This window comes from Schistocerca nitens, chromosome 1 (assembly GCF_023898315.1).
Source record: "Schistocerca nitens isolate TAMUIC-IGC-003100 chromosome 1, iqSchNite1.1, whole genome shotgun sequence".
In the NCBI taxonomy this organism is placed as follows: domain Eukaryota; kingdom Metazoa; phylum Arthropoda; class Insecta; order Orthoptera; family Acrididae; genus Schistocerca; species Schistocerca nitens.
Window position 1 is genome coordinate 270,901,789 of NC_064614.1, and position 14,654 is coordinate 270,916,442.

The 14,654-nt window shown below is 38.0% G+C and overlaps 1 protein-coding gene across 1 annotated transcript in view; it reads right to left on the bottom strand.

Moving 5' to 3' along the window:
- Positions 1–2,527: 2,527 nt before the first annotated feature.
- The window catches only part of LOC126248041 (microsomal glutathione S-transferase 1-like), a 46,531-nt gene continuing 34,404 nt past the window's right edge, over positions 2,528–14,654 (bottom strand). Inside the window, exon 3 of the mRNA XM_049948666.1 lies at positions 2,528–3,390. Within this exon, the coding sequence (XP_049804623.1) occupies positions 3,147–3,390 (244 nt within the window). The 3' untranslated portion in view covers positions 2,528–3,146. The remainder of the gene's footprint in view (positions 3,391–14,654) is intronic.

Sequence of the window (14,654 nt, forward strand, 5' to 3'; positions counted from 1 at the left end):
CTAAAATAACTGAGCCATTGGAAGTCAAGTGTGACCATGCAAATAAACGACATCACAGATTCCAGGCTAGTACTATGCCATCTCATACTCTCAGTGATGTTTCACAGTATTCCAGTTCCATTTGCTTTTGATACAGAGGCCTCAACTTCAATTATTAATCAAATCATGTATCTCCTATTGGGGTCTCCACCCTCAAATCAGTAACAGAAAAGCTGTGGACTTGTACTGATCATCAAATTAATTATGAGCAAGTAACCAGAAAACTTCCTCCCTTTGCAGTAGCAGAACTCTCAATGAAAAATATTTTTGGCCTTGATGCATATGCAACCTTGGGTTTCGTATCCAACAATCAATTCAGTTAATTCATAATGGAGTCCCATGTGCAGAGATGGATTCTTTGTGTCTCCAGTATATTCCCTTGTTTTCTTCTGGCCTGGGAAAGCTAATTATTTCAGCCACATTACATTAAAAAAAGCCAGAAACACCAAAATTTTTCAAAAGCCACCTGACACTTATAGCCTTGTGGGATGATGCAAAAATAGAACTGGATCACTTAGAGGGATTGCAACTACTACTCTAGATTCCTTATAGCAGATGGGAATCAGCTTTATGCATTGTTTGCAATTCTAGTGGTGCACTGTGTGTTCTGGGACTTCAGATATTAGGTAACCATTTAGTTGACTTGACTCATATCCCCTTCTGCATCCTGGTGAATTACTTCCTAAACTTAGTATTTCTCTAAGATAAATCTTTCAGAATCTTATTTCCAACTTCCTTTTGATGAATCTTCTGAGGCCATTTTTTTTATTATACAGCCTCTATCAGTATATCAGGTTACCTGTTAAAGTGTAACATGTCAAAATGCTGTGCCTTTCAGCCTTCAATTAAGTATAGGATATACACTTAGGTGGAAGTTCCTTACACTGTCAGAGAATATGACAGTTACTTCCCATATCCCAATGCCAAAGAATGTAAAGGTTCTGCAGATTTCAATGGGCATTGATAAGCATTATGCCCAATTTATACCCCAAACTGCAATAATTGCCCATTCATTGGATCAACTATGGAGAAAAGAAATCTATGATCACCAAGCATTTCTGAAGCTGAAGCAATGCATCCAAGCTGATCCATTCCTAACATTGTATGAGCCTCATTTATCATGTGTTTGGCCGTGGACACTTCACTAGCATCGGGGCCTTTCTGCCAAGCAAGTACCTGAATGTTCAGAATGATTATCATTTTACCTCTAAGATACTGACCCCAGTATGAGAAAATTATTCATGGATAGAGAAGGAGACACTGGCAATTATATTTAGTATCCAGAAGTTCTGCATTTTCTTGTATGGCAATGGATTTAATCTGGTCACAGATCACAAGTTGTTTTGGTTCATATTTGGCTGTAAGTGAAAGTTCTCTTAACAAACACTGCACAGGTTACAACACTGGGATTTTTTATATCAAATTTATGATACTCCATTTATTATCATACATCAGCTCAGCATGTGAATACCAATGTGCTGCCAACATTCCCTATGGTTTCTAAAGAGGAATTTGGTAAGCAAAAGACTGTTTGTTTCTACATTGATTCACAATTGGAACAGCCACTTCCAGAGAAGTTGCAGCAGCCACACAAAAAGATCCACTCTTGACACAAGTTGGCCAGTTCATACAAACTGATTGAGCACATACTCTTCCTTTGGCAGCGTCCACAGAATTTTGTAATATATTTTTTCCCTTCATGACACCATGCCTTACATCTTTTCAAAGGAGTCCTCTTGTTGAATTAAGATAGATGGTGAGTGTTGATTCCAGAGGTTTTGTGCTCCTGTCTATTGTGACTAATGCATCAGTTTCACTTTGCAGAATGAAGAATCATGCCCGACAGTATGTGTATTTGCCACATGTAGATGAGTATATTGTGCAAGTGACTCAAAAGTGTCAGGTATGCAGTTCCAGCAACAAGCACCAGTGCAAACCTACCAGCCATGGTCTACACCATGCAGCCATGGGACTGGATGCATTCAAATTTTGTGTGTCTTTTCTATGGGGCCATGTGTTTGATTTTGATAGGTGTATACTCTCATCTCTTACATGTAATAAAAGTGCTACAGACCTTGATGGAAAATACCACTAAGGTACTCACAACTATTTTTTATGTTGAAGGAGCCACACAAACTCTTGTTCCAGATAATGGTCTGCATTTGACATCCTCAGGTTTTCAGCAATTTTGCACCCACACCTTCATTTTCCCCTATGTCTAATGGCATGGCAGAATGCTTCATGAGAACATTTAAGATGTACATGGAAAAAAATCTTCACATGTACTCCTATGCAGTGATCTCCTTTCTACCATCATACCAACAACACTGGTCAAAGGCCAAAGCCCAGCATCACTTTTAAATACTTAACTGGTGTCCAATAACATCTGTGCTATTGAAGAAGTGGACATACAACATCCACTTTTTTATTGTCATATAAATCAGATTTTTTGTATGAAGTAGCATTGGAGCAGTTCCAACAGTAAATGTTATAGGAAAAAAGCCAAGTTTTATTGCACCAACAGAACTTTTGTTAATGAACACTTGTAAGGAATTCAGCATATAAAATTAACTTGTGATAGCTGGCATAGCCCAGTGATGTGTTTCCTGTCCATTCCACACCCACATTTATTCATATTTCATACTCTATCGAGCCATTATGGAGGAGAATGTTTATAAATATGCTATGAGTCATTTGAATACAGTAGTGAAGTGAGTCAATTGTTAAAGTCATTCCCTAACAACAAATCTTTTGGAACTTTATTGTCAACTATACTTACAAAGCTTAAATGTGTGTACAAAAGAATGAATTTATTAATGAAACTTAAAGTAGCTCAGTTTTTTAATAATTACAAATCTTAAAAATATATATTGCATTTCCAAAATATGATTCATATTTGTTTACTTATAATGCCTGTAAAAAAGTAGAAAAACTGCTAAATTTACTGACACATTGTAATAATCCAAACTACAGCAAAAATGTGAAACACTAAGTAAATATATAAGTAAACATTGTTAATTTGGATTAATAGTACACGTTTTGCATGTAACACAAAGATGCTGGAAGTATGAGCTAATGATTGTGTTTCTTTAATCAAACAATCTGTCTTAATAGAAAAACTTTAAAACCTTAAATCCCATAAAGACACAAATCGATAGTGCTCCAAAATGGCAAAGTGCTCTTGCCGGCTGTGGAACTGGATACACTGCATACACAATAGTGTGTGCAAGTCGGAAAGCAAAGTATCCACGGTACAGATTTAGTGCCAATTCTCGATCTGGATTAGTCAGTGTATACAAACCACCAATCAACATGAAAACAGGGATGTTTTCTAGATCATTGTGATGGGCCCTGAAACAAGATGAAGATTTTATTTAAAAATACATTGAATTTCAGCCTTGAGAATTGTGGACAGAATGTATTAATACATAATATGTGAACCCAAAATCTGATTCATTTTTCCATTCACTGTTTGTCTAAAATAATCATAATATCTACATCTCTTAGAATCTGCTTTCATTGTCATAAAATACAGTGAAAGTAACAGACAAAACTGATAAGTAAAATTTGTTCCTTGATGCTGTACATATCATTGTTTCAATATTGTATTTCTACTGAAAACGCTTCACTGCAGTCTATTATATAAGATTACTAGCAACCTGCCCTGGCTTCACATGGGTAGCACTAAGTATCTACAGCCAGACAATTTGTCTGAAGCAGTGGTAATAAATTATGTACATAAACCTTCCTTTTCTATTAGGCCGTCTGTTGGTGAAAACTGTACCCACCCCTCTACAGTAGTTCATGACATTAGCCTCCACACACAGACAGAAAAAGACACAGTGGGAGCTTTAATTTTTAGTATGTACTGATTTGTGTAAAAGATACATACAGGATGTTCAGTAGGAATGGTCAGTATTCAGGGATATGACAGGAACAATTATTCAAACAAAAATGTCTAGTAAACATGAGTGCTAAAATGAATACCTTGTGAGCTATGAGCACTTTATCTTCGATACTGTAAACAACTTTTGCTATCCATATTTTGAGAAGTGGTAGTAAGAACTAAAAGAAGAAACAAAAAGCCCAGTAATTATGGATTCTAAAGGGCATATCTTAAGAGCTATGAGCACTTGTTCATCTTTGTTAATATGAAATTTACCCTGTTACTGAACAAGTGTTCATAACTTAAGTTGTGCATTTTATGGGCCATGTTTATCACACAATTCTGTCTTATTTTGATCTACACTACCTCCTCCCTAAATATGGAAAACAAAGTGCTTGTGGTAGAAGAGATTCGTTTCACAGTACTGATGATGAAATGCTCATGGTATGGATTAAAGCCCATGTTTACTAGACTTTTTTTGCTTCGGATTATCATTCCTGCCATATCCCTGAATACTGACCATTCTTTTTGAGACATATATACATTCAAGTCGAGCTTCAGTGCTCGCCTGTGTTGTGACAGCTGTTTACTTTACTACTTTTCCCACCAGATACCACCTCCTATGCAGTTGACCAGCTCGAAGCTCCAATCATTGCTACGAGATGTCACTCTGAATGGAAATTAAATACAGAATGACTGACAATACATGTATCACACATCAAGCAAAACACCCAGAAGTGGAGGAGGAATCAAAATGAAACTTCATAGTTTGAGAAAGTATGTGATGTTATTTCAGTAATTACAAAACTGAGTCAAATTTATGAAGAATTTGTCAGTATGAGCCCACTTATCAGTATAATGTTGCACCATTTCTGGTCTGGATGCATGCACTGATTCAGTTGGGAAGAATGTAATAAAGCTGCTGTATTCTCTATAGGGGCATGCTGGTGCATAACTGCTGTAACTGATCTGTTACAGCCTGGGTATTGGGGTTGGTATGAAGTTGATCTCTGTGCTGCTTCCACACATGTTCAGTTGGTGACAGATCTGGGGAATCTTGCTGGGTACAGGAGTACCTCAGCATCATGCAGGCAGTTTATACAGACACAAGCCACGTGTGGACAAACATTATCCTGTTGAAAATAGCACCACCATATTGTCTCATGAGACGTAACATATGAGGGTGCAGGAGATCTGTGATGTACCGTTGCGCCACCAGTGTTCCCTCAGTCTCTACCACCTGCGACTGAAGTGATACCTTATGGGTCCCCATGTCATGACACCAAGAGTAATACTGCTGTACCTCTCAAAAACATTGGAAGAGTGGGATCCTTCCCCAGGTCGCCACCATACTTGCTGACAGTGACCATCTGGGATAGTGCAGAACTGCAATTCATAATCAGTCCATGCTTCCTAGTCATGGAACTGCTCCAAATACAGCTCTTTGTGTTGTGATATTAATGGCAGTCTACACATGGGATGACAGTTATATTGTCTGACTGCTGTTAGCCTCGGACCAATGGTTTTAAATGGTGCAGAATGTAGCAGTGAGTTCATTACTTGTCTTCAGATGGAAAGTGCAGATGTTAAGGGTTTCTGCTGTACTTGGTGTGTACTATGGTGCTCATCCCTTGTGGTAGTTAGCTGTGGTTGGTTGGACTTGTGATGATGTGTTTGCCTACCCTGACATTCTCATGCATCCAACATTGGGCTAATGGAGACCCACAATGGGGCTGCCTTCAAACTGCCAAATACTCATAATGCTCTCTCAGATGAATATGTGGCATCTCCATGCCCTTCACAGTGATCATTGAACTACAGATGCTGTTCATGCCTCTTATAGACTATCAGGCCTGGTAATGACACTAAACACAAACAACACTAATCCACTTTGGTGGCTGTTCTACCTGTCACAGAAAATTGCAGCTCCAGTCATTTACCAATTCACCATTGATGTGTACGTGTATGAAGTTACATTGACATCAATCTTTTCTTTTGGGTGCTTCACTTTTTTTATCAGGCAGTGTGTATACACAAACCTTCCTTGCGACTCATTCTAGGTATTAGTGAAAACTGAATCAAAATCCCTACAGTAGTTCCTGAGACTGTCCTTCACATGCAGACAGATTATTTATAATACATATAGATACAAATAAAATTAAATCATCTAACAGTAATGAAAAACTTATTACTGTAGTACAAAATTTATGAGAAAATAGTAATTAAACTAGAAGGATTGAGTAATTTATTGATTGGCTGACATGACTAATTTGCTTCTTCATTGACCCTTTTATGTGCTCATTGTAAAGAAACCTGCAGTGGCTACTTATGCTTATTAGTGTGTGTTCTGTAAGAATTATTAACAGGTAAAAGCAATGTGCTGGACCTGTACGTAACCTCTTGCGAAGACTCTCCTCTGGTACAATGTTGATTGCTAAAGACAAAAGTATGATCTTGCACAGTTTTAAGTTCTCTAAAAGATTCCAGGAAGCTCAGTACCACAAAATCTTAAGACCTGACTAAATTTTATCTGATATTAAACCTTACTTCAAACATCTTTATGCTGAATGTAAAAAAAAGAAATACTCAATAAAATCCACAAACTGTGTATTAGTAGCCATTAGTAGCTAAAAGCACATTCATAGATTTCATGTGTCAACCATGTAGAGTATGTTCTGTTATTAGCAGTCAGTGGCTAACAAAGAGGTAAAAATGGCAACTTATTGCAAAAATTGTAAGTAACACTTAATTTACATTAATTTATAGTTGTGCACTATGTCAACTGTCCCCCTCAGGAGACAACACCTTAATGAAACACTGTCCTTGTAGGTGAGGGGGTTTGCGTGACCCAATGAAGTGGAGGGCTATACTGGCGGTAGTCTAACTACTGGCAGGGCCCCCCCAAGCTGGAAAGGTCTCCATAGAGGATCCAGATGAAGTGTGTCTCACAACATCCTGTCTAGTGCCCTGTCCTGTCCTATCCTATCCTATCTCATCCCATCTTATACTCCCTCTTCCTTTACTTTTCCTCTAGGTGATTGTGTGGCAGCAGGCACAGTCCCCTAATGTGGACAAAAACACATATCATAGAAACTAAAAGGAGAAGGAGAACTATGTCAACTGCAAAAATTGATGTGTCTTTGACTGCAAGATTGATGGACTCCGGCTGCAGTTAATCATGTTCTAAAAATACACTGGAGTAACAGTGCATGTTGAAATGGGACAGTCACACTGGCTCATTTGTAGCCAAAGCAAATGACAGGCTTTGATATCTACAACCTACCCCCATGAACCATGGACCTTGCCGTTGGTGGGGAGGCTTGCGTGCCTCAGCGATACAGATAGCCTTACCGTAGGTGCAACCACAATGGAGGGGTATCTGTTGAGAGGCCAGACAAACGTGTGGTTCCTGAAGAGGGGCAGCAGCCTTTTCAGTAGTTGCAGGGGCAACAGTCTGGATGATTGACTGATCTGGCCTTGTAACAGTAACCAAAACGGCCTTGCTGTGCTGGTACTGCGAACGGCTGAAAGCGAGGGGAAACTATGGCCATAATTTTTCCCGAGGGCATGCAGGTTTACTGTATGGTTAAATGATGATGGCGTCCTCTTGGGTAAAACATTCCGGAGGTAAAATAGTCCCCCATTCGGATCACCGGGCGGGGACTACTCGAGAGGATGTCGTTATCAGGAGAAAGAAAACTGGTGTTCTACGGATCGGAGCGTGGAATGTCAGATCCCTTAATCGGGCAGGTAGGTTAGAAAATTTAAAAAGGGAAATGGATAGGTTACAGTTAGATATAGTGGGAATTAGTGAAGTTCGGTGGCAGGAGGAACAAGACTTCTGGTCAGGTGACTACAGGGTTATAAACACAAAATCAAATGGGGTAATGCAGGAGTAGGTTTAATAATGAATAGGAAAATAGGAATGTGGGTAATCTACTACAAACAGCATAGTGAACACATTATTGTGGCCAAGATAGATACGAAGCCCACGCCTACCACAATAGTACAAGTTTATATTCCAACTAGCTTCGCAGATGACGAAGAAATTGAAGAAATGTATGATGAAATAAAATAAATTATTCAGATAGTGAAGGGAGATGAAAATTTAATAGTCATGGGTGACTGGAATTCGACAGTAGGAAAAGGGAGAGAAGGAAACATAGTAGGTGTATATGGATTGGGGCTAAGAAATGAAAGATCATAACTTAATCATAGCTAACACTTGGTTCAAGAATCATAAAAGAAGGTTGTATACATGGAATAAGCCTGCAGATACTGACAGGTTTCAGATAGATTACATAACGGTAAGACAGAGATTTCAGAACCAGGTTTTAAATTGTAAGACATTTCCAGGACCAGATGTGGACTCTGACCACAATCTATTGGTTATGAACTGTAGATTAAAACTGAGGAATTTAAGGAGATGGCACCTGGATAAACTGACTAAACCAGAGGTTGTACAGAGTTTAAGGGAGAGCATAAGGGAACAATTGACAAGAATGGGGGAAAGAAATACAGTAGAAGAAGAATGGGTAGCTTTGAGGGATGAAGTGGTGAAGGCAGCAGAGGATCAAGTAGGTAAAAAGACGAGGGCTAGTAGAAATCCTTGGGTAACAGAAGAAAAATTGAATTTAATTGATGAAAGGAGAAAATATAAAAATGCAGTAAATGAAGCAGGCAAAAAGGAATACAAACATCTCAAAAATGAGGTCGACAGGAAGTGCAAAATGGCTAAGCAGGGATGGCTAGAGGACAAATGTAAGGATGTAGAGGCTTATCTCACTAGGGGTAAGATAGATACTGCCTACAGGAAAATTAAAGAGACCTTTGGAGAAAAGAGAGCCACTTGTATGAATATCAAGAGCTCAGATGGCAACCCAGTTCTAAGCAAAGAAGGGAAGGCAGAAAGGTGGAAGGAGTATATAGAGGGTCTATACAAGGGCAAAGTTCTTGCGGACAATATTATCGAAATAGAAGAGGATGTAGATGAAGATGAAATGGGAGATATGATACTGCGTGAAGAGTTTGACAGAGCACTGAAAGACCTGAGTCGCAACAAAGCTCCGGGAGTAGATAACATTCCATTAGAACTACTGACAGCCTTGGGAGAGCCAGCACTGACAAAACTCTACCATCTGGTGAGCAAGATGTATGAGACAGCAAAATACCCTCAGACTTCAAGAAGAATATAATAATGTCAATCCCAAAGAAAGCAGATGTTGACAGATGTGAAAATTACCGAACTATCAGTTTAATAAGTCACGGCTGCAAAATACTAACACAAATTCTTTACAGATGAATGGAAAAACTGATAGAAGCCGACCTCAGGGAAGATCAGTTTGGATTCTGTAGAAATATTGGAACACGTGAGGCAATACTGATCCTACAACTTATCTTAGAAGCTAGATTAAGGAAAGGCAAACCTACGTTCCTAGCATTTGTAGACTTAGAGAAAGCTTTTGACAATGTTGACTGGAATACTCTCTTTCAAATTCTGAAGGTGGCAGGGGTAAAATACAGGGAGTGAAAAGTTATTTACAATTTGTACAGAAAGCAGATGGCAGTTATAAGAGTCGAGGGACATGAAAGGGAAGCAGTGGTTGGGAAGGGTGTGAGACAGGGTTGTAGCCTCTCCCCGATGTTATTCAATCTGTATATTGAGCAAGCAGTAAAGGAAACAAAAGAAAAATTCAGAGTAGGAGAAGAAATAAAAACTTTGAGGTTCGCCGATGACATTGTAATTCTGTCCGAGACAGCAAAGGACTTGGAAGAGCAGTTGAAAGGAATGGACAGTGTCATGAAAGGAGGATATAAGATGAACATCAGCAAAAGCAAAACAAGGATAATGGAATGTAGTCGAATTAAATCGGGTGTTGCTGAGGGAATTAGATTAGGAAATGAGACACTTAAAGTAGTAAAGGAGTTTTGCTATTTGGGGAGCAAAATAACTGATGATGGTCGAAGTAGAGAGGATATAAAATGTAGACTGGCAATGGCAAGGAAAGCGTTTCTGAAGGAGAGAAATTTGTTAACTTCGAGTATAGGTTTAAGTGTCAGGAAGTCGTTTCTGAAAGTATTTGTATGGAGTGTAGCCATGTATGGAAATGAAACATGGACGATAAATAGTTTAGACAAGAAGAGAATTGAAGCTTTCAAAATGTGGTGATACAGAAGAATGCTGAAGATTAGATGGGTGGATCACATAACTAATGAGGAAGTATTGAATAGAATTGTGGAGAAGAGAAATTTGTGGCACAACTTGACTAGAAGGAGGGATCAGTTGGTAGGACATGTTCTGAGGCATCAAGCGATCACCAGTTTAGTAGTGGAGGGCAGCGTGGAGGGTAAAAATCATAGAGGGAGACCAAGAGGTGAATACACTAAGCAGATTCAGAAGGATGTAGGTTGCAGTAGGTACTGGGAGAAGAAGAAGCTTGCACAGGATAGAGTAGCATGGAGAGCTGCATCAAACCAGTCTCAGGAGTGAAGACCACAACAACGATATCTACAATTACATCTACACTCTAAAAACAACTGTGAAGTGCTTGACAGAGGGTAATTTCCATTGTACTGCAAAGGATTCTGGGATACTGTAAATTATCTACAGTTGAAGATTGCTTACAAAATACTAATATTGTGCATATTGAAGTACTGATCATGTGTGTGCAGTCTGTGTGTGTGTGTGTGTGTGGGGGGGGGGGGGCATCATGAGAGGCACATGACATGGAAAAATAGATTGGGAGGGGTAGATAGAATGGAAGAAGAGGAGGGGGATATTAGAGATGAAAGTGTGAGTGTAGATTAATGGTGTAAAGTGGGAGGCATGGGAAAAGGATGTAGCTGGGTGTGGGACAGTGGCTAGCAGGCTATGTTGGAAGAAATATTCTCATTTATGTAACTCACAATTTAGTTTGGGGCCCACACCCCTCAGCAATATTCTAGGAAGGGTCACACAAGTATTTCATAAACGATATCGTTTTGGATAGCCATTTCCCATTTGTATGGATTCGGAGTACATTGGTGTTGGGAGAGAGAATCCTGATGACCAGTTTGGTGAACTGAGTGCCCAAATCTTTGCTGCTACACGGCACCGAATGCTTAACAGCAGGCTAGGGTTTTTCACATTATAGATACGTTTTGCCAATGGTAGGGCTGGAGTATTTGGTACTGGTACTGGAAGGTGTTTATGACAACATATGCAATGGGGTCAGTCACTTTTGTAATATCTACATGCAGCTAATACAACATATGTCTCACAAAAAATGTAGCAATGGTTTTTATTTAAATATTCTGGGCTCTTGTGCCACGATGGGATGAACTTCTTGTTGTTAGTTTTGAACAAGAAATTCATCTGACCATAGCAAAATAGCTTGGAATATTTTAATTAGTGTGACATTTACAGCCATGAAAGTTTACATTTTGATAATGGTTTTTGGGAAAACCAAAAGGCTGCAGGGATGCCTTGAATTTTTATATCCAGTGAATGTTGTAAAAAATTGAAATTATTTTCAAAGATTTTAAATATTAGTTTTGTCTAGCATTTAATTGTAGCTTGTATTCTGAAACAGTTGAATAATACAAGTTATGTCAATATGAATATGGGTTTTCATGCTTATTACACCGTACCTCAGTATGTGTTACACTCTACCCCGCACTGGGAAACATTGTAACAATTTACATTCATACTTAACATGCTCAGTAACTGCACCAATTTCAAAGCCTCACTCAGTCTGTGAGCTTTAAATGATTGTTAAGGGATCCTTAAAAAAATACATAAAAGAAAAATGTCTTCACAAATACATTTTTCAAAATATAAGAAAATAACTTTTTTGTTACACAGTGCCCCATCTTCCCCTATGTATCATGTTCCATAAATCGTGTCATGCAGGAGGGAATACTTGGATGTGGAATGAATCAAATTACACATTAATATGCAGAAGCAGCAACTGTAGACTACTCCCATAATGTAAGATAACAACAAATTTTGACTAGGTATAGTCTACTTATACTGATGCTTATGGGAATGACTTCTAAGTTATTTTATATAGGTTTATCACATTAGTAAAAAAGCAACTGTTCTGATAAAAGCTATGCTCCTCTAATGTGACCTAGTACTCAAATGCTGATTTCATCCAATAAAAACTATGCATGCCAAAGACTCATTTGGTATCTTTTGGGCAGGCAGTGAGCCCAACCTTAATGAAGAGGATCAAAACTTCATTGAAAAGGCACGAGCTCAATTTGAGAGAGACAGACTAAAAGTAATCATAGAAAAATACATTATGTATTCCTGACATTGTATCAGTGTGGGGGCAACCTGCAGCAGGGTGGACTCTGAAGAAGCATTCAAATGCAAGATGGCTAGTAAGGCATGGATAAGCAGTTTCAGCAAGGCTACGTTGCCATCTTTGGATCTTGTGCTTGATGATGTAGTGTTATAAAACATTAAGATCCAAAGAGGCAACATAGCCTTGCCAAAAATGGTTACCTAAGCCAAATAAATGCTTTACTAGCGATCTTGGCATGTAAATGTTTCTTCAGAGCCAATATGAAAAACAAATATTAATTATGTTAATGAAAGAAGACATTAAGGTCATAAATAGTAGTGTGGAAATTCACAACAATGATATCTGGCATAAAACAGATTTCATGTGGGTACCAGAAGATTAACAAAAAAAAAAAAAAAAAAAAAAAAAAACTTTATGTCAAAGAAGCTGTAGGTGTTGATGAGAGCTGTTTTCTACAATTTGCTACAAAATGATCTTAAGATGTTGGCAGGAAGTACTTTTAGAAAGTGGCTTAAACAATAGTTTATACATAAAAACCCATATAACTTGGAAATAACAAATAATAATGTAAGTGCTACAATCTTCTCCTAGCAATAAATGTTGTACTTAATTACATATAAAATCAGCTGTTCATTTTGGGGTGAATGACTGTCCTACTGTATGAATTAAATCATAGAAGAGAGTGAAAATCTTCTTTGTGTTCACAAATAATGCTGTAAATGTTCTTTATATTTTACAGTTGTTTAAAACAACTTTATGCACAGAAAATAAATTACAGCATACAAGATCTGTGTAATATGAATGAACACTGTAGTGCAGACTCTATAACGCGACAGATGCATGCAAGTGTAACTAACAAGAGCTTAGACAGCCCAGAGAGGAGTGGTGCTGGGGAAAAAACCCACCACTCATGCAGTGCTAGCAGCGTACACCACTGTTTTATGCTTCTGCAAGAGCAGACTGGCACATTGTCAGAGGGAACACCAATTCCTTCTGATATTGTGAAAGTCATACCTCTTCGTGGAATACAATTAGTCTCTTCACTCATTTAGAAAAGAAAAGAAGACGATCAGCAATGCACAACCCAAAGCAAGCCAAAGTACACAAATTGTTTGGTAATGGTTACCCCACGATTACTTGCTTAGGTTGCTACTGTTATAAATGTGATACTTGAGATCCAACATCCAGCAGTAAGTTATATTACCATAACTCAATACACCTTCCACCTAAAACTGTCATGTTAAAGTGTCCTCAAAATAATAATTATTTACAACCAAAACAGAAACTGTTGGATTTCAGCTGAGAGAAGTAAAATTTCGTAAATATTGTTTGATCTCTGGTTTTCTGAATTTTCTAAAATTCTTTTGTTATGATAGTGATTAGAAGCAAGAAAAAGTGTTTTGCAGCAGTTTTCAGCAAAAACATTTCATACCTTCTTTACCTTCTTCTTGGCATCTATTCACACCCTCAAACCTTAGAAGTTGACACTCCTGTTGGAAACAACTTTATCTTCTACAAATAAGTCAAAGTGAAGCTGAAGTTATTGGACAACCATTCTGCCAACATACACATGTGTTAGTTATCATCATCATCATCATTATCAGGTTGCATGTTCATTTTTCCAGGTGCTGATGATGAGCCTCTTGCAACTTTTTCTATTCTTGTACAGCTCTTCTGTATGGACCCTCTCCTAGAGGAGACCACAGCATTCACAAAATTCTTATGCAAAAGCTAGAACTTTACAGAGTGAGAGGTGCACCATTCAGTCTGATAAAATCCTACTTAATGAACAGATATCAAAAAGTAGAAATATGAGATTAGCAGATTAATAAATGCTACTCATATATGGGGATGATTCTAAATGGTGTGCCTGAGGGAAGTGTCCAAAGGTCACTCACCTTTCAGATGAAATCAATTTTATTTGCAGATGACACAAATAGTTCAATTAAGGGGATGCATCTAAAAACATCTACACATGGAGCTGAAAGTGTGTTCATAGACTAGATAACAGGTTTGGAAATAATACACTGATATCGAATTAGAAAAAAAGAAACAGATATTATGAGCTTTAAAAACAATCATTAAAAAAGTAAAGAGTTAATGCAAAAAATCGGACAACAAACTTGCGCAAGTACTTTGTGTAAACTCTTTAGGGTCTCCACCTCAATGATAAATCAACATGGACTGAATACCTCAGTAGTATAAGCAGTAAATTAAATTCAGACTGCTATGCGCTATGAAAGTTAGCCAAAATTGTTAGTACTGAAGTCCTTTGCACACTTAGAATCCATAATGTCATATGGAACAGAACTATGGGGAAGGTAAATAAGTATGAAGGAGGTACTCATCTTACAGAAAAGGCCAGTATTCTTAATGACCAATGTGAAACAATGAACAAGATGCCTTCAAACATTCAAACTACTAAATATTTAAACAGT